This window comes from Balaenoptera borealis (genome assembly GCF_965194805.1).
Source record: "Balaenoptera borealis genome assembly, chromosome: 11".
Taxonomy (NCBI): Eukaryota; Metazoa; Chordata; class Mammalia; order Artiodactyla; family Balaenopteridae; genus Balaenoptera; species Balaenoptera borealis.
In genome coordinates, this window is record NC_138868.1 from 56,076,687 (window position 1) to 56,100,485 (window position 23,799).

General features: G+C 39.7%; 1 protein-coding gene across 9 annotated transcripts in view; it reads right to left on the reverse strand.

Moving 5' to 3' along the window:
* Nucleotides 1–82: 82 nt before the first annotated feature.
* The window catches only part of PAK1 (p21 (RAC1) activated kinase 1), a 150,608-nt gene continuing 126,891 nt past the window's right edge, over nt 83–23,799 (reverse strand). For all 9 annotated transcript variants that reach the window (XM_082343351.1, XM_082343348.1, XM_082343347.1 and 6 more), the window contains 6 exons: nt 22,903–23,015; nt 13,747–13,864; nt 10,043–10,142; nt 8,806–9,002; nt 5,874–6,011; nt 83–1,413 (listed from right to left, as the gene is read on the reverse strand). In XM_082343351.1, the coding sequence (XP_082199477.1) occupies nt 1,327–1,413; nt 5,874–6,011; nt 8,806–9,002; nt 10,043–10,142; nt 13,747–13,864; nt 22,903–23,015 (753 nt within the window). In that variant the 3' untranslated portion in view covers nt 83–1,326. The remainder of the gene's footprint in view (nt 1,414–5,873; nt 6,012–8,805; nt 9,003–10,042; nt 10,143–13,746; nt 13,865–22,902; nt 23,016–23,799) is intronic.

Sequence of the window (23,799 nt, forward strand, 5' to 3'; positions counted from 1 at the left end):
CTTTCAAAATATCAAAATAAAAAATTAGAAAAGAAAGGAAGGGGAAAAGGAAGGAAAGAAACAAAGAAAGGCATACTCCAAGTAGAATATTTTCATCTCCTTTTATTGAAGGAAGTAAAACTTGTGCTGCAGAGGCAGTAGTACCTCAGAGCATGACAAGGTAGCCATTGGGGATGACATGACAAGCCATAATGCTGGCCAGGGGTCCTACCATAATGGGAGGACCAAAACCACAAAGATAGCAGGAGGTAGCAAACATCCCCAACACCCAGTGCAGGCATTTCCATTTGCAGAGAGCTTGGCCATGCATTGTAAAAACAGGGTCCCCTCACAGCTGGCAGACTATCATCTCAGGCAAACAAATCCATCCAAAACTAACACGTAGTCTCAGGTTTGGAGATCGTTCCCTTTGACCCAAAGATTCAGGCCATCAGAAGATCTGAGTTAATCTTTTAGCTCCTTATTGCTGATGGAAAAAGAGGCTGAGTTCTTGAAACATCACATTGGTATAGCTGGACAGGTGCTAATGCCCAGCCTTGTTCTAAAAGCAGCTAAATTTTTTTTTCCTGACTTTTCACACTGCTCTCACCCAGCATGTGCCCTAGGAAACCTCTCAATGTTCTAAACAAGGACAGAATGAGGGCAGCAGCCTAGGGGGATTTAGGGAGTCAAAAGCTGCTACATAGCCAAGACTATCTCACAAGAAATAGCGTGGGGAACACTACTGGGTCAAGATCCTCCCAAACAGCTGCTAGAAGCATACACAAAGAAAAATGTGGTAGCTCTCCCTCCCATATCAGGATCAGCTGTGCCAAAGTCATGGTCCAGAAAAAAGAGCCATTTCATGTCCCTGGAAGAATATCAACCCCCATGGCATTCCTCAAGCTGTTCCAATTTTCAAGTACAACAGTGTGTTTGGGCAGTTTTGAAATAGAAAAGCAAGCACTAAAGAAAAATCTCAACCGACTGCAAATTGATGTTATAAAGCCAAAAATTTATACAGTCAAGAACTGATTGGTGGGGGGAAGGATTTTGCTATGTAGAAATAGGAGTCCAAGGGTTTATTCATATAAGCCCTTGATCATAAACTACCCTCACATCCACAGATTGGGAGCAAATTCCTTATTTTAAAATGGCCATCATCCGATTAGTCAATTGCAGTTCTCTTCAATGCTGGACACATGGTTTTCAAGGATCAAAGTCTTGAGAGCACTAGATCAGGAAAGGGGAGGAGCAAGACAAGGAAGAGCATCAGGGGCTGGAATTTCCGAAATGAGCATTTATTTCACAGAAGCCTTGGCACAATGAGGCTGGGGTGACGTGGTTTTAGTGATTGTTCTTGGTTGCCTCCTTTGCTGCAGCGATCAGTGGAGTGAGGCTGGAGAGGGGCTTGGCAATCTTCAGGAACTGATGCTAAAGAGGAGAAAAAGAACAAAAGACACATGACAATTTACCATTCTTCCTCAGCAACCATTACAAGATGTTAAGGGCATCCATGTTTGCACAAGGTGCTGCCTGGAGAGCTTCAGATCATCATCCCCAAATTGAAGGACATCTTTAAAAGATAACATATCATTTTGGAGAACTGTTTGGCAGTATGTACCTACAGCTAAATACACGTCTATCCCAGCAATTCCACTTCTAGATATATTTCCAAGAGAAATGAGCTTGTGAATCCACCAGAAGACACACACAAAAATGCTCATAGAAGCTTTACTTATGACAGTCATAAATGAAAAGAACCCAAATGTCCAAGATAATGGAAGAATGAATAATATTATATTTATATAATACTACACAAAAATTAGAGCAATAAAAAAGAATAAATAATTGATACACTAACAACAGGATCAATCCCACAGACATTATGTTGCATGAAAGAAGCCAGACACAAGAGAGTTCATATTGTATGATTCCATTTTATATTAGGTAAGACCAAACTATGGTGATAATCAGAATAATAATCAGCTCAGAGGGAAGGTCATTAATTGATCATGACCCAATGGTACATTGCAATACTGCATTTCAGGAGCACTGATCTAGGAATTTGTTGTTCTAGCCTTGAATCTAGTAAGGCTAATTAACCCAGGAAGGACTTCAATGGCTTGGTTCTTTCCCAAACCACTTTCACTGGGCTGTACTTTGGGCCACACCCACAACTACTAAAGAAGACCATTTTGGAGAAAACACCATATGAAACCTATTTTTATGTTTTCAGTAAAAAACATTATGGAAAACAATTCTTTATGTAACTCAGAGCCTCTTAACTAAAAATGACTTCTCTTACATTTACTAATGAAAAAGCTTTGTGTCTTGAGGATGCAGGATGTTTCTTCCATTTGATAAGAAACATAGGAACTAACATATTTCCTTTTCTGTCCTCGCTACCAGGAAACTAAGAACCAAATCGGATGTTTAAACAAAACTATTTAACTGAAATGATTAGCATATTTGATTCTTCTGCCATCCTAAGTCTCTTTTATTAATCATATTGTATATGTATACACACACACACACATATAGACATATTTACACATATTCTTTGCTGGAAGTGCTTCAACTTCTTTTTGGACAGAGATAGGATATAAAGAGGTACTGAGAACAAGAAGTTACTATTACTACAAAAGGAATAAAAGATCTTGGCTAAATCATGAAGATATGAATTCAAACATAAAACCCTATGTATTTCTGTCCACATATGTGTTTTCACAGGAGACAAAGATGTGAAGCTTTCGTGATTTGAGACTCTGAAAGTCATGGTTTTGAATATTTACAATGTACAATAACAAATTAAAGAGTCAGTGTTCTCAGATCACATGTTTATACAACTCCCCTCTCAGTTGAGAAAGCAGCATGATCCAACACCCAACTGGGAGGCCTCAGTTTCCTTCTCCGTGTAACGAACAAAGCAGACGAGATAAGCCCTAAGGTCTTTCAAGTTTTAACACTCTCTGAGCCAAGCAGTGGCCAAGAGCATACACACTTGAGAGCCAAACAGACATAGGTTGAAATCCTGGATCCACTGCTTATCAGCTACATAATCATGGAAAAGTTACTAAACACTTGAAACCTCAGTTTCCTCAACTGTAGAAATGGGAAAACAAGACTCTATTAACTCACAAGGTTATTAAAAAGAATAGATGAAAAAATATATAAAGTGCTTAGTGCCTAGAATATGGTAAAAATTCAACATAATGTATTTATTAGTAGTTATATTATTATATCAGGAAGGAAACTCTAGAAGGCATTCATCTTTCAATAACTATATTTTAATACCTAATTAACAATATCATCTTGAGGCTTAGAATAGTATTTGCACATTTCCCAAAGCTTAGGGTTTTCAGAACAAACCTCATATAAAAGGCAAAGGATCCTATATTATACTGCCTGTTATAAGGGGGTTTTATTCCCAAAGGATGCTAGAAACTAATGGGTTACACTTGGCAGAACTCAGATCTCATATCTAATAGACCAGTGCTCTGTAGTCAGTTACTCTGATTACAAAGAGGTGCTAAATATATTCCAGAGGGTAACATTTCAATGAAGGTTTAAGCAATCCCATTTAATTCAACAAGTATTTTCTGAATACCTATATTTTATTGAAGTATAGCTGATGTACAATATTATATAAGTTACAGGTGTACTATATAGTGATTCACAATTTTTTAAATATCTTTATTGGAGTATAATTGCTTTACAATGGTGTGTTAGTTTCCGCTGTATAACAAAATGAATCAGCTATACGTATACATATATCCCCATATCCCCTCCCTCTTGCGTCTGCCTCCCACCCTCCCTATGCCACCCCTCTAGGTGGTCACAAAGCACTGAGCTGATCTCCCTGTGCGACGCAGCTGCTTCCCACTAGCTATCTATTTTACATTTGGTAGTGTATATATGTCCATGCTACTCTCTCACTTCGTCCCAGCTTACCCTTCCCCCTCCCCGTGTCCTCAAGTCCATTCTCTATGTCTGCGTCTTTATTCCTGTCCTGCCCCTAGGTTCTTCAGAACCATTTTTTTTTTAGATTCCGCATATATGTGTTAGCATACGGTATTTGTTTTTCTCTGACTTACTTCACTTGTCATAGTATCCTCCAAGTCCATCCATGTTGTTATAAATGGCAAGATTTCATTCTTTTTATGGTTGAGTAGTATTCCACTATATGGAATATTCTTTATCCATTCATCTGTTGATGGACACTTAGGTTGCTTCCATATCTTGGCAATTGTATAAATAATGCTGCTATGAATATTGGGCTGCATGTATCTTTTCAAATTAGTGCTTTTGTTTCTTTCATATATATACCCAGGAGTGGAACCACTAGGTCATATGGTAGTTCTATTTTGAGTTTTTTGAGAAACCTCCATACTGTTTTCCATATCGGCTGTACCAATTTACATTCCCACCAAGAATGTAGGAGGGTTCCCTTTTCTCCATACCCTCTCCAGCATTTATTATTTGTGTTCTTTTTGATGATAGCCATTCTGGCAGATATGAGGTGATATCTCATTGTGGTTTTGATTTGCATTTCCCTGATGCTTAGCGATGTTGAGCATCTTTTCATGTGCCTGTTGACCATCTGCATTTCCTCTTTGGAAAAATGTCTATTCAGGTCTTCTGCCCATTTTTTAACTGGGTTGTTTGGGGTTTTTTTTGCTGAGTTGTATGAGCTGTTTATATAGTTTGGATATTAACCCTTTATCAGTCATATCACTTGCAAATGTTTTCTCCCACTGAATACCTATTTTGAGTCAGGTCTCAGGTATAAGAGGAGATAAGAGATTAATAAGATAGAAGTTATAATCTAGTAAGAAACACAGAATTGTTCATAGTTAACTTTAATGTGGTGCAGTATGGTAGGTCCTGCCCTGCCCTGACCAGTTGCTCTTAGTCCTCATAATACAAAAGTAACTGACTATGAAAGCCTACAAATTAATCACTGTCATTAAGTTGCATGTGATACTTATTACATCACCAGTTGGCACTGTAGTAAAATAACACTAGTAATGAGAAGTTGTACCCGAGACATAAATGTTAAATACAAATAATGTGGTCAGCTAAAAGCAGTTTTTACAACCATATGAAATAATTATGCTGTAATTTCAGGATTAAGCTGGTGGAGTATAAAAGGCTTGGTAAACCCCCAGCTCCAGGTTCCCCAGAGCCTGGCAGGATCTTACTCCAAACAAGCAGACTATATGGGACTTCCCTGGCAGTCCAGTGGTTAGGACTCTGTGCTTCCACTGCAGGGGGCGTGGGTTCGATCCCTGGTCAGGGAACTAAGATCCCATGTGCTGCGTGGTGCAGCCAAAAAATTTATAAACAAACAAACAAACAAAGAAGCAGACTATCATCCCCACCATCTGAGAGGGTTTCCAATGAAGAAACTGGGAAGACTTGAAAAGCTGCACTAACTATCCTCTAAACTAATGCCCTCTGATATCCTTTACTGAAAATCTATCTTTTGAGCTTATCCCAGTAAAATATAACTTGTATAAGATTTGAACATCAAAGAGTTTCTTCTCATTAAGACTCACTCAAACTCTGCCAGACTAATTCAGGCAGAACAAAACAGGCACCAAAGGAAGATACAAGCAAAGCTCAACACGGGCTCAGAAAGTAACTCTATAAGATACAGCCTAGGAGAATGTACAGAGTTTTAATAGGCTGAAGAAGAGCCTGAGGGAATAACATGAGCAAAGGCCCAGGGATAAAGATGAGGGAACTAGGAATACAAATTGAGCATGGGATGTGCTAGGAGAGAAGCTTAGTTCTATAACAGCCAGTACCTCACAGACAAAAATGAAGCAAAAAAAGCCTTGGTTTAGTGATTTCTCGAATTAGGTGCTTCCCTGCATAGGGACAGTTACCTGCAACAGCTCTTTAGCTGAACCTCTCTTCTCCACATCCATTTCAAGACAGCGGTTCAGAAAGTCTCGGAAGATAGCTGACAGCTTCTCTGGGTTCTGAAGCTCCGGGGTCCCATTTGTGGCGATGAGGTACAAGGCCTGGCAATACAAACAGAGAATTGCCTTGGGATCCAACTGAGGTTCTCTCTTGGTCCCCAGACAGGCCCTCTAGAAATATGGTCAGCTGCTTTCTGCCTTCAGAACACAAAGAGGCAGCTTTGGTATACTGGAAAGAATATGAGTTAAGGGTCAGGTTTAACATTTAAAGGCCATGTAACCAGGTGCAAGCCAGTGAACTTCCAACTTTCTCATCTGTAAAACAGGGATGATAATAGTGCCTATCTCACATGTCTGAAAAATAAAACAAGACAGTATATTAAAAGCACTTTGTAAGCTTATGAAGTGTGTTACTGACCCAAGGGTTTATTATTATCCTTGATTATAGATCTAAATGGTTTATTATTCGTTTAGCCTGATGAGTTAAACACCTGCCCATTTGCTGAAGGAAATTATTCCTGGTGCCATCACTTCAGTCATCTAAAAACTGATCTCTTCTAGCAGGACAGAAATATATATAAAGGAAGTGTTCTGTAAAGGAGCAATCTGTTTCACTGTTGCCATCCTGGTCCCCTAACATGAAGCATCTCCTGGGAAAGGTAAAGAAAAACACAGTGAAACTAAACCTTTTAAAGCACTCAGCACTTTAATTCATAAAGTGTTTACACAAATACTGTCTCATTTAATGACCACAATAACTCTGGGTAATAGGCAGGGCAAGAATTATCATCCCCATTTCACAGATAAAGTCCAGAAACATAAAGAGATATGCCTGGAATCATGCTGTTTACACAAGTTCATGTCCTCTGACTCTACTCCCAGTCTTATTTCTGTCACGCCCTACTGATATCATTTTCAAGGCCATTCTAAGGTGAAAGAAGATGAGTGGCATGTGGATCCACAGGGCAAAACTGGGGGCCGAGGGTAGAAACTATGAAGGTAGTTTTAGTTTGGTACACTAAAGCACTTTTCAATAATCAGAGCTATCGAAGAGGTATCCAACTAAGATTAGATGACCGCCTATCAATGACAATGCACAGGGAATTCCTGCACTGAATGGGAGGTTGGAATAAACAACAAAATGAAAGCAATAAAAATAACTCTCACATTTGCCCATGATCAAAATTACCAACCTACTTGCATCTGTATTCACATACCCTGCTTTCCCTCTCCTATTACAATGGATAAATTGTGCATATTCTAATCTAATGCTCTTTACTTCAGTACTTGATCCAACCCCCCTCATCTACTTAAGGACATCACTCTTACAGATGTCACTTCTCTCTTGTACATGACCATTTTCCTCTCCACTAGATCAGTCCCATCTGCACAAAAACATGCTATAATAATATCATCTTAAAAAAAAAAAAGGGATTTCGCTGGTGGCACAGTGGTTAAGAATCCACCTGCCAATGCAGGGTAGATGGGTTTGAGCCCTGATCCGGGAAGATACCACATGCTGCAGAGCAACTAAGCCCGTGCGCCACAACTACTGAGCCTGCACTCTAGAGCCCGTGAGCCACAACTACTGAGCCTGCGTGCCACAACTACTGAAGCCTGTGCACCTAGAGCCTGTGCTCCGCAACAAGTGAAGCCACCCCAATGAGAAGCCCACGCACCACAACAAAGAGTAGCCCCCGCTCTTTGCAACTAGAGAAAGCCCACGTGCAGCAACGAAGACACAACACAGCCATAAATAAACAAACAAACAAACAAACCCTCCCTTGACTCCACTTTAAGATATTGCTCCACTGTTACCTTAACAAAACTCCTTACCTTAAAGCAAAACTCCTTTAAAAGAAAACAAAAATGAAAAGTAAAAACTAACTGCTTACACATGCCATCTCAACTTTGCCCACTCTGGTGAATTTACTCTAATTAGGCTTTCATTCCTATCACTCCAGTGAAACTGATTGTCAAAGTCATCAATAACCTTCACACTGGCAAATCTAATGATCATTTCTTAGCATAATCTTAAATGCAACCTATCAGTCAGGTTTGACACAGTGATCCATCCTCCTTCTCGAAACACTTTGTCCTCTTGGCCTCCAGGACACTTCTCTCAGTTCTCCTACCTGGAAGGCTACTCATTGGCCACTTTGCTAGCTCCTCTAACCTGTAAACATGACAGTATCCCAGGTCTCAGTACTCTCCCCTCACTCCCTAGGTGAGTGATCTCATTATCAACTAGCTCTGATTTTTAAATAAACCAACTATATAATACCTACTAATAAATTTATATTTAGAGTCCTTACCTCTCACCCTTGAACTCTGAACTCTTATGCCCAATTCTACTCAGCATCTCCACCTGGATGTTTAATAAACATTTCAAATTAACACAGAACCTTGTCCACTCTGTTCACTCACTTCACGGACACTGGCCTCCTTGGTTTTCCCTAGGATGTATCAAGCACGTTCTCAAAACAAGTTCTTTATATACTTGACACGTGGAAAACTCTTACGTCAGATTAATCTCATGGCTCACTACTTTATTTTCTTCAGATTTCTCCTCAAATAACTTATAAGAGAAGACTTCATTCTCTACCTAGACTAAAATAGCACACTTCTCCCTCCTTCCCCCCTTACTCTCTTAAGCCACTTACTCTGCTTTTTTTTCACAGCTCTTATCTTCTGTTACTATATATTAATTTATTATCAGTAGAACAGTTTCTTGCCCATGATAAGAACTCAAATAATCATTGAATAAATGAATGAATGACTGCTAATATATCTTTTCTTTAAGCATTTATACTTTAAATTCAACAGTGCCTAGTTTTATCCAGAAAAGAGAAATCCAACAGCCCAAACATCTTGATATGGGCCTAGTAACACTCACTCTCAGAGGATTTTCATTAAGGTATGGGGGCTCCCCTTCAATCATTTCGATGGCCATGATGCCCAGGGACCAAATGTCAACCTTAGGCCCATAGGCCTTCCGTGTCACAACCTCTGGTGCCATCCAGTACGGTGTTCCCACCATAGTGCTCCGTTTGCTCTGCTCTGGGGTGATCTGGGCACAGAATCCAAAATCAGCTAGAAAAAGAAAAGACAAGACAGAAAGGATATATATGTAGGGTATTCCTTCTGTAAATATTGACTATGTGCTTACCCCTAGGTATCAAGCTCTGCCTGCATCCTAGCCACTGCATCCCTTGTCTCTCCAAAGCTAGAATCACTTAACTGCCACCTTCAGCCCTTAGCCTGTCTCTTGTTCAACCCTGAAGGAGGAACATAACATATATCATCTCTGGCTTCCTTATCCCTCCTCAAACCAGAAGCACTAGGCATTAAAGTCCAAGCCGCCCCCATTGACCTTGATTACTTGCCCCAGTACTGCTTTCTTCTTGAAAATCATTCCCATATATCAGTATCTGGTAACTAGGTCCTTGCTTTATTTCCTGGGCATGAGTCCTGGACTTAAACCCTAATCACCTACAACTAGGCATGGCCCTGCTTTTAATAAGTTCCTCACCCTGTGCCCCAAGACAGAGACTGCTAACAGTCTTCCCATAAGCAGCCCATCCACCTGTGACACAACCTGTTTGTCTGGACTATTGGTCCTTACACATTTGAACAAAATGTTCTGCCTGCAGTTCATTCGCATTATATTGCAATTATATGTTTATTTAATTATGAGGCCTTCAATAAGAAGGACTATGTCTTCTTACTCATTTTTTTCATTCCCAGAGGGCCCAGCATACAACAGACATTTAATAAAAGTTTGCTGAATGAATGACTGAATGAAAGAAGTTACACTAAACTCTTTCTTCTAATTATGTATTTTGTGTTTCCCATACTAGATTGAGAACTACTTAAATACAGGCAAAAGTATCCTCAGTGCCCATCACGGGTCCTAGCACATAGTGGGCATGCAGTAAATTTTTTTGGCTGAATGTATAAATGAGTGGAAAAAAAAAGAAATGTCATCCTATATAGTACTGAGTAATATAAAGTGCTCGCATATCCAAGGAAATACAGATTCCCTGGTGAGTCTTGTAGCTACTCTTATATGATTGTCATCCCAGAGGAGACAGGGTCCCACAGGGAAGAGAAGTATTACCACTCCTACTCACTTAGCTTGACAGAGCCATCCATTCCCAACAGGATGTTGTCACTCTTGATGTCTCTATGAATAACTTGGCTCGAATGCAGAAACTCCAAAGCCTGCAGGCACTATTGAAGTGGTGTGGGCAGAGGGAGAAAGAAAGGACATACAATATGAAGACTTACAGAAAATCGCTAATCCAACCTGCTCATTTGATGATAACAAAAGTGAGGCCCCAGTGAGTAAAAGGACTTACTCCAAATAAGTGGAAGAGGCAGGTCTGGAACCTAGTCTCCTGTCTCCTAGCTAAGCATTCTTTTAACACTCCATGCTGCCTTATATCTTTCTTATAATATACTTGACCATATCGTATTACAACATAGCTTATAATAGTTTTCTTTAACTACAGGAGTTCCTCCAAAGTATTTTAGAGTTCTTTACAGAACATCAGCACCTTGACAAAGAACCCGAGGCAATAAAAAAATAAATAAATACTGAGGAAGAATGGAAAGGATTTCGTAATGAAAAAACTGGAGGAAAGTGACAAATAAGAGTCACATTTGGGAAACTAGACAAACGGAAATGATATTAGAAGCAGTGAACTTAGGAGGATAATCTTATTTTGGTGAGGAGATAAATTTGTACTGTTTGGGGCATGCTGGTTTTTATATTCCTATAAACATTTGCAGACTAATGTCTGGTAGGCCACTGCAGATGTGAATCTTGAGTTCTGTAGAGAGGCTGGACTTGAAATAAATGTTTACAAGTCATTCATGAAGAGGTGATTTTTTTTTTTTTTTTAAGTTATGGTAATGGTTGGAACTGGCAAATGCTATAGGAGATAGAGGAGAAAGAAAAGAACCTTGGAAAACACCCAGACTTAGCAAGCAGAATGAGTAACATAGAGACTGAATGGAACAATGAAAATGCATGGTTCTGACCAACAATATTATTCCAGACAAATCTCTTACTCCCTCTGGGCCACTGGCTATCCCCCATCTGTAAAATGTGGGGATCAGAAAAGATACTCTCAGAGTTACTACTAAATCTACTAGTTTAAGTTCATAACCGAAAGCTAAAATTTTAGGGGCTTCCAGTGATTAAAAAACACTAAAAATGCAAACCAATTAGAAATACTATTTAAATATTCTCAACTTAATACTTCACTTTCTAAGAACATATCAATGGCTAAATTAAAAACAAACCAATATCCAGAAGCGGCCTTTCCCTGGAAATGTATGACTTGCTTTCCTAAGGAGGCTAGACACTTTGGCCTCTGGATGTAAAAAATTATGAACAGGGACTTCCCTGGTGGCGCAGTGGTTAAGAATCCGCCTGCCAATGCAGGGGACATGGGTTCGATCCCTCCTCCAGGAAGATCCCAGATGCCACGGAGCAACAAAGCCTGTGCACCACAACTACTGAGCCTGTGCTCTAGAGCCCACGAGCCACAACTACTGAAGCCCACGCACCGAGAGCCCGTGCTCCACAACAAGAGAAGCCACCGCAATGAGAAGTCCATGCACCACAATGAAGAGTAGCCCCCACTCGCCGCAACTAGAGAAAGCCCACGCACAGCAATGAAGACCCAACGCAGCCAAAACTTAATTAATTTTTTAAAAATTATAAACAAAAAGGATGATTTCAAGAAATTGGAACCCTCATGCATTGCTGGTGGGAATATAAAATGGTACAGCCACTGTGGAAAACATTTTGGCCAGTCCTTAAAATATTAAACATAGAGTTGCTGTATGACCAGAAGTTCCACTCCTAGGCATACACCCAAGAGAAATGAAAACATACATCCAACCAACAACTTGTACGTGAATGTTCACAGCATCATCCACAACAGCCAAACAGTGGAAATTACCCAAATGTCCATCAATTGATGTAAACATAAGTAAACAGAATCTTATCTGCTAGTAAAAGGACATATGCTATAACACAGATGAACCTTCAAAATATTATGCTAAGCAAAAGAAGCCAGTCAGATGCACATATTATATGATTCCATTTACATGAAATGCCTGGGACAAGCAAATATATAGAGACAGAAAATAGATTAGTGGTTGCATAGGGCTGGGAGGGCTGGGAAAGAGGGTGGGGGGGTGACTCCTAATAGATATGGAGTTTCTTTTTAGGGTGTCGAAAATGTTCTAAAATTGATTATGGTGATGGCTGTATAACTCCATATACTAAAACCCATTAAATTATACACTTTAAATGGGTGAATAATATGGTATGTGAATTATATCTCAATAAAGGTATTTTTAGAAAGGGGAACTATCTCTATGAGAACTTAAGGATAATAGTAATGCCACCTATTTAGTTAACATTTAAATGTTTCTCCAAATGCTTTTTGATCCATATGGTACCCCTAAGGCATATATAGTGTGAATGTTGCAATTTCTAAGATAAATCACTTGAGGCTTATTGATTTCCCCAAGCATACATCTGCATGTATCTCAACCAGTGAAAGTCAGTCCCTGGGGAGACTGAAAAACATCTTAGATATTACAATGGTTGTGGTTTTCCAAAGGTCCCCAGTATATAAACAGATATACAGTTTATCCATGGTATCAAATTTCATGAAAGGAATGTGATTAGGCAAACATGTCTTAAAAGGCTTCTGGGTGGGGGAGGGAAGATAATGAAACAAAAGTTGAGAAACACTGCCTTAGTGGTACAGCAAAGAAAAGAAATCAGATCTCCTAAGACTCCCAGGCCTGTGTTAATTCCATTAACCTATGTGTGTATGTGTTCTAAATCCCAGGGTTTTTAATGAAAAGGTGATCATATTTTCTAGGACAGTATTGATTTCACATGACTTTATCTTTCCTAATATTAATATAAAACTACATCGCTATGCCTCCAAATCTTGCATCATCAAAACCCAAGCATACTGATCCCCATAAAACTCTGAACCTAATCTTCTAATCACTTAAATCTTCTACTCTCCCTCATTCTCAAACTTTTCTATTATTAGGCTATCAGAAAGTTCCAGTCTCTTATCAGCAAAGCACCCAATATGCTCAACTTCTTCTAATACTCCCCTCATCTTCTTGCTCTAACGAAAATGTGGCTATCCCCTGAGGACACGCTTTTCATGGAGGCCTTGCAGAGGTATTTATTTTCCTTTCTTACACAAGCATTTTACAGACTTGAGACATATAGTAGCAATGAGGAGAGAGGAGAATACCTATTTAAGCTTTGTTTCCTATTTCTTTTGCCTGGAAGTATTTTACCCTAGATTTTTGCTTGGCTTACTCTTTCATACCATTCAGATCTTTACTCAAATATATGGCAAAACTTTCCCTGACTACTCTGTCTGAAATAGTACCTCCTCTGTCACCATCTTTTTACTCTACTTTATTTCCTTCATAGCACATGAATAAAGTAGGAAAGCAGAATAAAAATATGATTAAAATATATACCCATATAAAAGAGGTAAAGGAAAATAAGTGTTCATGCAGTTATTTTTAAGAGGTTGAAATTATGCGTGATTATGCATATACACACATATGTGTGTATATATATATATTTTGGAACTTTCAAACTTTCAGATATAGTAATCTTTAAAAACACGTATAAAAAGAGGATGATGGGAGAGAGTACAACTAATTTCTCCCACCTCTACAGTGCCCAGGCTGAGATTCCATCAGATGCAGAACTTTGAGATATATGGATATGGAAGCCATGTCCTGCTCAAGTCTGGTTGGCCACTTGCCTTACCTCACGGCACACAGCTGCAATCTGGCCTTCATCCATGCAGGTTTCTGTTACCACATCTGTCAAAGAACCTCCAGCCAAATATTCCATGACAACCCATAGCTCATCTCCCACGAGGTAACTGTAGGAGTAAAGATAAAGGGTGAGAAGGAATAGAGTACACTGGACCATAGCAGTGGCTTTCAAAGGACAAGCATATACCAGAGTGACTGTGCATTTCCCTCAGTTCTGGAAGAGTCTAGGGTTCTTTTTTCTAAGGAAAAGCAGAATCTGTGGGACAGAATAACTAACTTGACATCTCTTAAGGATTCTCCTGGGGAAAACAAAGCACACTGTTCTGTGAAGCCCCAAAAGACAGAACTACAATCACTAGGCTGAAGATATAAAATTATTTCATCACAACACAAAGTAGTACTTCCTAAAATTAGGCATGATTCCCACACCTCTCTGCATGAAAGCAGAGAGCATCCAAACATTTGACAAAGATGGGATTTGGAGTCCATCTTATCAATATTAGGGAAAGTCACTAAACCTCCTTTAGAATTCTATTAGATTTGAGATCCATGAGACCCATACTGGGTCTTGTTCAAGATTCCATTCCCAGAAAGTGTGGCACAGTAGATGTCAATATTGACTGAATAATTCAATGAGTAAAATAAAAGATAATTGTAAATGCAAAATGAAGTATTGACTATAAGAGCCATTGAAAAGCTGTAGAGTTTTATACACATAGCCATTATGCTGACAATGATCTCCATTTTGAATGTCTCTGATTCTAAGAATGGAATAAATTCAGTAAAGGCTGCAGAACCAAAGCTACTTCTGGAAGCCAAGGGTTCCCAATTAGTACTGTATCCCTAGAGAGATTATGGGGCTGACATGAGTTAAAACTGATAGTCTCACTCAGACACTGGATCACTCAGCTCTATTATGTGATAAACAAAAACGTCACCTAGGAGAGACCTTCAAGATGGTGGAGGAGTAAGACATGGAGATCACCTTCCTCCCCACAAATACATTAGAAATACATCTACATGTGGAACAACTCCTACAGAACACCTACAGAATGCTGGCAGAAGACCTCAGACTTCCCAAAAGGCAAGAAACTCCCCACGTACCTGGGTAGGCAAAAGAAAAAAGAAAAAACAGAGACAAAAGAATAGGGATGGGACCTGCACCTCTGGGAGGGAGCTGTGAAGGAGGAAAAGTTTCCACAAACTAGGAAGCCCCTTCACTGGCGGAGATGTGGGGCGGGGTGGGGGCGGCGGGGAGAAGCTCCGGAGCCACGGAGGAGAGCGCAGCAACAGGGGTGCAGAGGGAAAAGCGGAGAGATTCCTGCACAGAGGATCAGTGCCAACCAGCACTCATCAGCCCGAGAGGCTTGTCTGCTCACCCGCCAGGATGGGTCGGGGCTGGGAGCTGAGGCTCGGGCTTCGGAGGTCAGACCCCAGGGAGGGGACTGGGGTTGGCTGCGTGAACACAGCCTGAAGGCGTTAGTGCACCACAGCTGGCCAGGAGGGAGTCCAGGAAAAAGTCTGGACGTGCCTAACAGGCAAGAGACCACTGTTTCGGGTTGCTCAAGGAGAAGGGATTCAGAGCACCGCATAAATGAGCTCCAGAGACGGGTGCGAGCCACAGTTATCAGTGCAGACACCAGACACGGGCATGAAATGCTAAGGCTGCTGCTGCAGCCACCAAGAAGCCTGTGTGCAAGCACAGGTCACTATCCACACCTCCCCTCCCGGGAGCCTATACAGCCCGCCACTGCCAGGGTGGCCTGATCCGGGGACAACTTCCCTGGGAGAACATATGGCATGCCTCAGGCTGTGGCAACGTCACACTGGCCTCTGCCACCGCAGGCTCGCCCCGCATTCCATACCACTTCCTCCCAACGCCCCAGCCTGAGTGAGCCAGAGCCCCCTAATCAGCTGCTACTTTATCCCTGTCCTGTCTGGGTGGGAACAGATGCCCTCAGGTGACCTATATGCAGAGGCGGGGCCAAATCCAAAGCTGAACCTGGGAGCTGTGCAAACAAAGAAGAGGAAGCAAAATTTCTCCCAGCAGCCTCAAGAGCAGTAGATTAAATCTCCACAATCAGCTTGATGTACCATGCGTCTCTGTAATACCTGAATAGACAACGAATCATCCCAAAATTGAGGCGGTGGACTTTGGGAGCAACTGCAGACTTGGGGTTTGCTTTCTACATCTAATTTGTATCTGGTCTCATGTTTATCTTAGTTTGTATTTAGAGTTCATTATCATTGGTAGATTTGTTTATTGATTTGGTTGCTCCCTTCCTCTTCTTTTTTTTTTATATATACATACATTTTTTTTTCCTTTTTCTCTTTTTGTGAGTGTGTATGTGTATGCTTCTTTGTGTGATTTTGTCTGTATAGCTTTGCTTTTACCATTTGTCCTAGGGTTCTGTCTGTCCGTATTTTTGATTTGTTTTGTTTTGTTTTAGTACAGTTTTTAACGCTTGTAATCATTGGTGGATTTGTTTTTTGGTTTGGTTGCTCTCTTCTTTCTTTCTTTCTTTTATTACTTTTTAATTTTTAATACTTTTTAAAAATGTTTTATTTTAATAACTTTATTTTATTTTTTTCTTTCTTTCTTTCTGTCTTTTTTTCCTCCCTTTTCTTCTGAGCTGTGTGGCTGACAGGGTCTTGGTGCTCCGGCCGGGTGCCAGGCCTGTGCCTCTGAGGTGGAAGAGCCAAGTTCGGGACACTGGTCCACCAGAGACTTCCCAGCTCCACATAAAAACAAACAGCGAAAGCTCTCCCAGAGATCTCCATCTCAAAGCTAACAGCTCCACTCAGCAAGCTACAGTGCTGGACACCCTATGCCAAACAACTAGCGAGACAGGTACACAACCCTACCCATTAGCAGAGAGGCTGCCTAAAATCATAATAAGGTCACAGACACCCCAAAACACACCACCAGACGCGGTCCTGCCCACCACAAAGACAAGATCCAGCCTCATCCACCAGAACACAGGCACTAGTCCCCTCCACCAGGAAGCCTACACAACCCACTGAACGAACCTTAGCCACTGGGGACAGATACCAAAAACAACGGGAACTACGAACCTGCAGCCTGCGAAAAGAAGACCCCCAAACACAGTAAGTTAAGCAAAATGAGAAGACAGAGAAACACACAGCAGATGAAGGAGCAAGGTAAAAGCCCACCAGACCAAACAAATGAAGAGGAAATAGGCAGTCTACCTGAAAAAGAATTCAGAGTAATGATAGTAAAGACGATCCAAAATCTTGGAAACAGAATGGAGAAAATACAAGAAACGTTTAACAAGGACTAGAAGAACTAAAGAGCAAACAAACAATGATGAACAACACAATAAATGAAATTAAAAATTCTCTAGAAGGAATCAATAGCACAATAACTGAGGCAGAAGAACGGATAACTGACCTGGAAGATAAAATAGTGAAAATAACTATCACAGAGCAGAATAAAGAAAAAAGAATGAAAAGAATTGAGGACAGTCTCAGAGACCTCTGGGACAACATTAAACGCACCAACATTCGAATTATAGGGGTCCCAGAAGAAGAAGAGAAAAAGAAAGGGACTGAGAAAATATTTGAAGAGATTATAGTTGAAAACTTCCCTAATATGGGAAAGCAAATAGTCAATCAAGTCCAGGAAGCACAAAGAGTCCCATACAGGATAAATCCAAGGAGAAACATGGCAAGACGCATATTAATCAAACTATCAAAAATAAAATACAAAAAGAAAAATAGTAAAAGCAGCAAGGGAAAAACAACAAATAACATACAAGGGAATCCCCATAAGGTTAACAGCTGATCTTTCAGCAGAAACTCTGCAAGCCAGAAGGGAGTGGCAGGACATATTTAAAGTGATGAAAGGGAAAAAGGTACAACCAAGATTACTCTAACCAGCAAGGATCTCATTCAGATTCGACGGAGAAATTAAAACCTTTGCAGACAAGTAAAATCTAAGAGAATTCAGCACCACCAAACCAGCTTTACAACAAATGCTAAAGGAACTTCTCTAGGCAGGAAACACAAGAGAAGGAAAAGACCTACAATAACAAACCCAAAACAATTAAAATGGTAATAGGAACATACATATCGATAATTACCTTAAATGTAAATGGATTAATGCTCCAACTAAAAGACATAGGCTGGCTGAACGGATACAATAACAAGACCCATACATATGCTGTTTACAAGAGACCCACTTCAGACCTAGGGACACATACAGACTGAAAGTGAGGGGATGGGAAAAGATATTCCATGCAAATGGAAATCAAAAGAAAGCTGGAGTAGCAATTCTCATAGCAGACAAAATGACTTTTTTTAAAATTTTTTTAAATTAATTAATTAATTAATTAATTTATTTATTTTTGGCTGTGTTGGGTCTTCGTTTCTGTGGGAGGGCTTTCTCTAGTTGCGGCAAGCGGGGGCCACTCTTCATCGCAGTGCGCGGGCCTCTCACTATCGTGGCCTCTCTTGTTGCGGAGCATGGGCTTCAGACGCGCAGGCTCAGTAGTTGTGGCTCATGGGCCTAGTTGCTCCGCGGCATGTGGGATCTTTCCAGACCAGGGCTCGAACCCGTGTCCCCTGCACCGGCAGGCAGATTCTCAACCACTGCGCCACCAGGGAAGCCCCTAAGAGGGAAGTTTATAGCAGTACAATCCTACCTCAAGAAACAAGAAACATCTCAAATAAACAACCTAGCCTTACACCTAAAGCAGTTAGAGAAAGAAGAACAAAAAAACCCCACACCTAGCAGAAGGAAAGAAATCATAAAGATCAGATCAGAAATAAATGAAAAAGAAATGAAGGAAACAATAGCAAAGATCAATAAAACTAAAAGCTGGTTCTTTCAGAAGATAAACAACATTGATAAACCATTAGCCAGACTCATCAAGAGAAAAAGGGAGAAGACTCAAATCAATAGAATTAGAAATGAAAAAGGAAAAGTAACAACTGACACTGCAGAAATACAAAGGATCATGAGAGATTACTACAAGCAACTATATGCCAATAAAATGGACAACCTGGAAGAAATGGACAAATTGTTAGAAAAGCACAACCTCCCAAGACTGAACCAGGAAGAAATAGAAAATATAAACAGACCAATTACAAGCACTGAAATTGAAAATGTGATTAAAAATCTTCCAACAAACAAAAGTCCAGATGGCTTCACAGGTGAATTCTATCAAACATTTAGAGAAGAGCTAACACCCATGCTTCTCAAACCCTTCCAAAAAATTCAGAGGAAGGAACACTCTTAAACTCATTCTATGAGGCCACCATCACCCTGATACCAAAACCAGACAAAGATACTACAAAAAAAGAAAATTACAGACATATCACTGATGAATATAGATGCAAAAATCCTCAACAAAATACTAGCAAACAGAATCCAATAACACATTAAAAGGATCATACACCACGATCAAGTGGGATTTATCCCAGGGATGCAAGGATTCTTCAATATACGCAAATCAATCAATGTGATACACCATATTAACAAATTGAAGAAGAAAAACCATATGATCATCTCAATAGATGCAGAAAAAGCTTTTGACAAAATTCAACACCAGTTTACGATAAAAACTCTCCAGAAAGTGGGCATAGAGGGAACCTACCTCAACATTATAAAGGCCATATACAACAAACCCACAGCAAACATCATTCTCAATGGTGAAAAACTGAAAGCATTTCCTCTAAGATCAGGAACGAGACAAGGATGTCCACTCTCACCACTATTATTCAACATAGTTTTGGAAGTCCTAGCCATGGCAATCAGAGAAGAAAAAGAAATAAAAGGAATCCAAATTGGAAAAGAAGAAGTAAAACTGTCACTGTCTGCAGATGACATGATATTATACATAGAGAATCCTAAAAATGCCACCAGAAAACTACTAGAGCTAATCAATGAATATGGTAAAGTTGCAGGATACAAAATTAATGCACAGAAATCTCTTGCATTCCTATACACTAATGATGAAAAATCTGAAAGGGAAATTATGGAAACACTCCCATTTACCATTGCAACAAAAAGAGTAAAATACCTAGGAATAAACCTACCTAGGGAGACAAAAGACCCGTATGCAGAAAACTATAAGACACTGATGAAAGAAATTAAAGATGATACAAACAGATGGAGAGACATACCATGTTCTTGGATTGGAAGAATCAATATTATGAAAATGACTCTACTACCCAAAGCAATCTACAGATTCAATGCAATCCCTATCAAATTACCAATGGCATTTTTTATAGAACGAGAACAAAAAATCTTAAAATTTGTATGGAGACACAAAAGACTCCGAATAGCCAAAGCAGTCTTGAGGGAAAAAAACGGAGCTGGAGGAATCAGATTCCCTGACTTCAGACTATTCTACAAAGCTACAGTAATCAAGACAATATGGTACTGGCACAAAAACAGAAACGTAGATCAATGGAACAAGATAGAAAGCCCAGAGATAAACCCATGCACCTATGGTCAACTAATCTATGACAAAGGAGGCAAAGATATACAATGGAGAAAAGACAGTGTCTTCAATAAGTGGTGCTGGGAAAACTGGACAGCTACATGTAAAAGAATGAAATTAGAATACTCCCTAACACCATACACAAAAATAAACTCAAAATGGATTCGAGACCTAAATGTAAGACCGGACACTATAAAACTCTTAGAGGAAAACATAGGAAGAACACTCTTTGACATAAATCACAGCAAGATCTTTTTTGATCCACCTCCTAGAGTAATGGAAATAAAAACAAAAATAAACAAATGGGACCTAATGCCACTTCAAAGCTTTTGCACAGCAAAGGAAACCATAAACAAGATGAAAAGACAACCCTCAGAATGGGAGAAAATATTTGCAAATGAATCAATGGACAAAGGATTAATCTCCAAAATATATAAACAGCTCATTCAGCTCAATATTAAAGAAACAAACAACCCAATCCAAAAATGGGCAGAAGACCTAAATAGACATTTCTCCAAAGAAGACATACAGATGGCCAAGAAGTACATGAAAAGATGCTCAACATCACTAATTATTAGAGAAATGCAAATCAAAACTACAATGAGGTATCACCTCACACCAGTTAGAATGGGCATCATCAGAAAATCTACAAACAACAAATGCTGGAGAGGGTGTGGAGAAAAGGGAATCCTCTTGCAATGTTGGTGGGAAGGTAAATTGATACAGCCACTATGGAGAACAACATGGAGGTTCCTTAAAAAACTAAAAATAGAGTTACCATATGACCCAGCAATCCCACTACTGGGCATAAACCCAGCGAAAACCGTAATTCAAAAAGACACATGCACCCCAATGTTCACTGCAGCACTATTTATAATAGCCAGGTCATGGAAGCAACCTAAATGCCCATCGACAGATGAATGGATAAATAAGTTGTGGTACATATATACAATGGAATATTACTCAGCCATAAAAAGGAACGAAATTGAGTCATTTGTTGAGACATGGATGGATCTAGAGACTGTCATACAGAGTGAAGTAAGTCAGAAAGAGAAAAACAAATATCGTATATTAATGCATGTACGTGGAACCTAGAAAAATGGTACAGACGAACCGGTTTGCAGGGCAAGAGTTGAGACACAGATGTAGAGAACAAACGTATGGATGCCAAGGGGGGAAAACCACGGTGGGGTGGGGATGGTGGTGTGCTGTATTGGGCGATTGGGATTGACATGTATAGACTGATGTGTATAAAATTGATGACTGATTAAAAAAAAAAAAAGAAAAAGAAAAATCATGAGCAAGTGAATAGGAAAAGAATCTTAAGGCCAGGAATTCAGTGGATATTTTCAGTCAGCTTAAAGACAAAACTTGGGTTTTCCCTTAAGTGGCAAGTGACTTAGTCAGCGGCCATCATAGGCAGAAAGTTAAATTAGTCCCTCTAAGTGTCTTTATCTTAATGAAGCTGTTTCACTATGTTGGCAAATAATGAAATGAGGCAAAAAGGCAAGAAAGGAGAAATCGAGAAGAGGGTGAAGGGATTCCAAACATGGATTAATGAGCAATAGTAGCAGTACAAGAGAATTCTTAGCGAATCACAATAGACCAGAGGGCTAAGAATAATCCAGCGGCAGAAGAGGAAGCAAAAAGAGTACATTATTTAGCCTTAAAGCAGCTTCCCTTGTCCGATTATGTTTAATGGAAGCCTAAAATCTACAGGCATGTTTATTACTGACTCATGTTATTCTACTCTTTATGTCACACATTTTAAAGTCTCCATCTGATACAATAAAATCAGTGACCAATTTTATGATCTTTCATGACATGATGGATACTTTACTTTTCTTCCACGGGAGTTGTGAGGGTTGTGTCATTTTTAAACTACATGCAGAATTCTTAGTTTGATCTGCAGAATTCAGCACTCAATTATGTACCATCTTGTATAGTTCAGTAGATTTCAAAGTACTGGAGAATGTGTACCATATGCTTCCTTCTATCTCATTGCATTTTTCTTGGTGCTAAGCATGTATTAAAAGCTTAATAACTAAAAAAATAAAAACGAAACAAAAACAAAAAAAAAACAGACCAATCACAAGCACTGAACACGAGACTGAGATTAAAAATCTTCCAACAAACAAGGATCAGAGATTTGAATTGACTACAAACTTACCAGGGGTCAACAATGAAACAGAACTCTTAAAAAAAAAAAAAATCAAATCAAGTTCTGTAGAGTTTAGAACAAAGGAGGGGTCCCAATGTCTCTGTACCGGTGATATCTCAAACGAAACTACTGAATGCCACATTTTAAGAGAATGCAGACAAACTAGAAGTTATTCAGCAGGGTAAGCAGGATAAGGAAAGATTTGAGATGCAGAATGATTTAAAGACATACATGTTTGACTCAGGCAGATGGGCTAAAGGCGTTCCCTGGGGTAGAACAAACAGTATCAGGACCAGCTGTGAGAAGCTACAGGGTGGTAGGGTTCAGCCTAACCCAGAAGCTGTACAGCAATCAGAGGTGTCCATCAACATGCAGGGTCATTGGCAGAGAGCCAAGCATCATAGACGAATCTTAAATGGAGGCAGCTCTGAGGGCTAGTGTTGCATTCTCCCCTAAGAGCTCCACCATCCATCCATCCCAAAGGCCCTATCTCTCTGACAGGACTACCACTCCATACCTGTCCAAGTAGTTCACAATATTTGGGTTCTTGTTTTCCCTCATGACCAGGATCTCATTAATAATCAGCTCTTTCTTCGGCTGCTGCTGAAGGTTCATCTGCTTAATGGCCACCTGAAATTAGAGTACATTCAATGTACAACCAGAGTCACTCAGCATTTACTGAGCACCTACTAAGTACCAGACATAAACACTAAGGAGATAAAAATGAATAAGATATGGTCTTAGCCCTTGAGGAAAATCACAGTTCATCTCTGGAGACCAGTGGTACTCAGTGTGAGGTCCCCAGACCAGCAACATCAACATTATCTAGGAATGTGCTAGAAATAAAAATTTTCAGTCCCCACATAAACCTACTGAATCAGAAATTCTGTGGGTTGTTTTTTTGCACAAACTTCCTATTTAATGGAAAAGTTCACTTGCTAAGTATAACGATCATTTATTACTTGGCATTGGTACTGGTGTCACTGGAGGTGAGGATAAGACATAGTTATGAAGAATTTAAATGAGGAAGTGAAAGAATTTAAAAACTGATCTTTCCATTCATCTCTCTACCTTCTTAGATCTCTACTTAATCCAAGCCCAAGTAAATAGGGACTTCCTTTTCCTCAGAAACTCTGTACTTTAATAAGCCCTCCAGGCAATTCTCATGTGCACCAAAGTGTGAAGATCAAACTTGCTACTAAATAAAATACTTATATTAGAAAAATACTTTTAAAATTCACAATATAAAAGAGGTATGCTATAACAAAAGTCCCTAAAAAGTGTTACAGGAACATAAAACTGGGCCAAGAACTCTTTCACGCTATCAATGCAGAGGTTTCATAAAGGGGAGATGAGTTTTTGAACTTGTTGTGGAAAAATAAATCAGAGTTGACCAGGTTAAGAAAGAATAGAA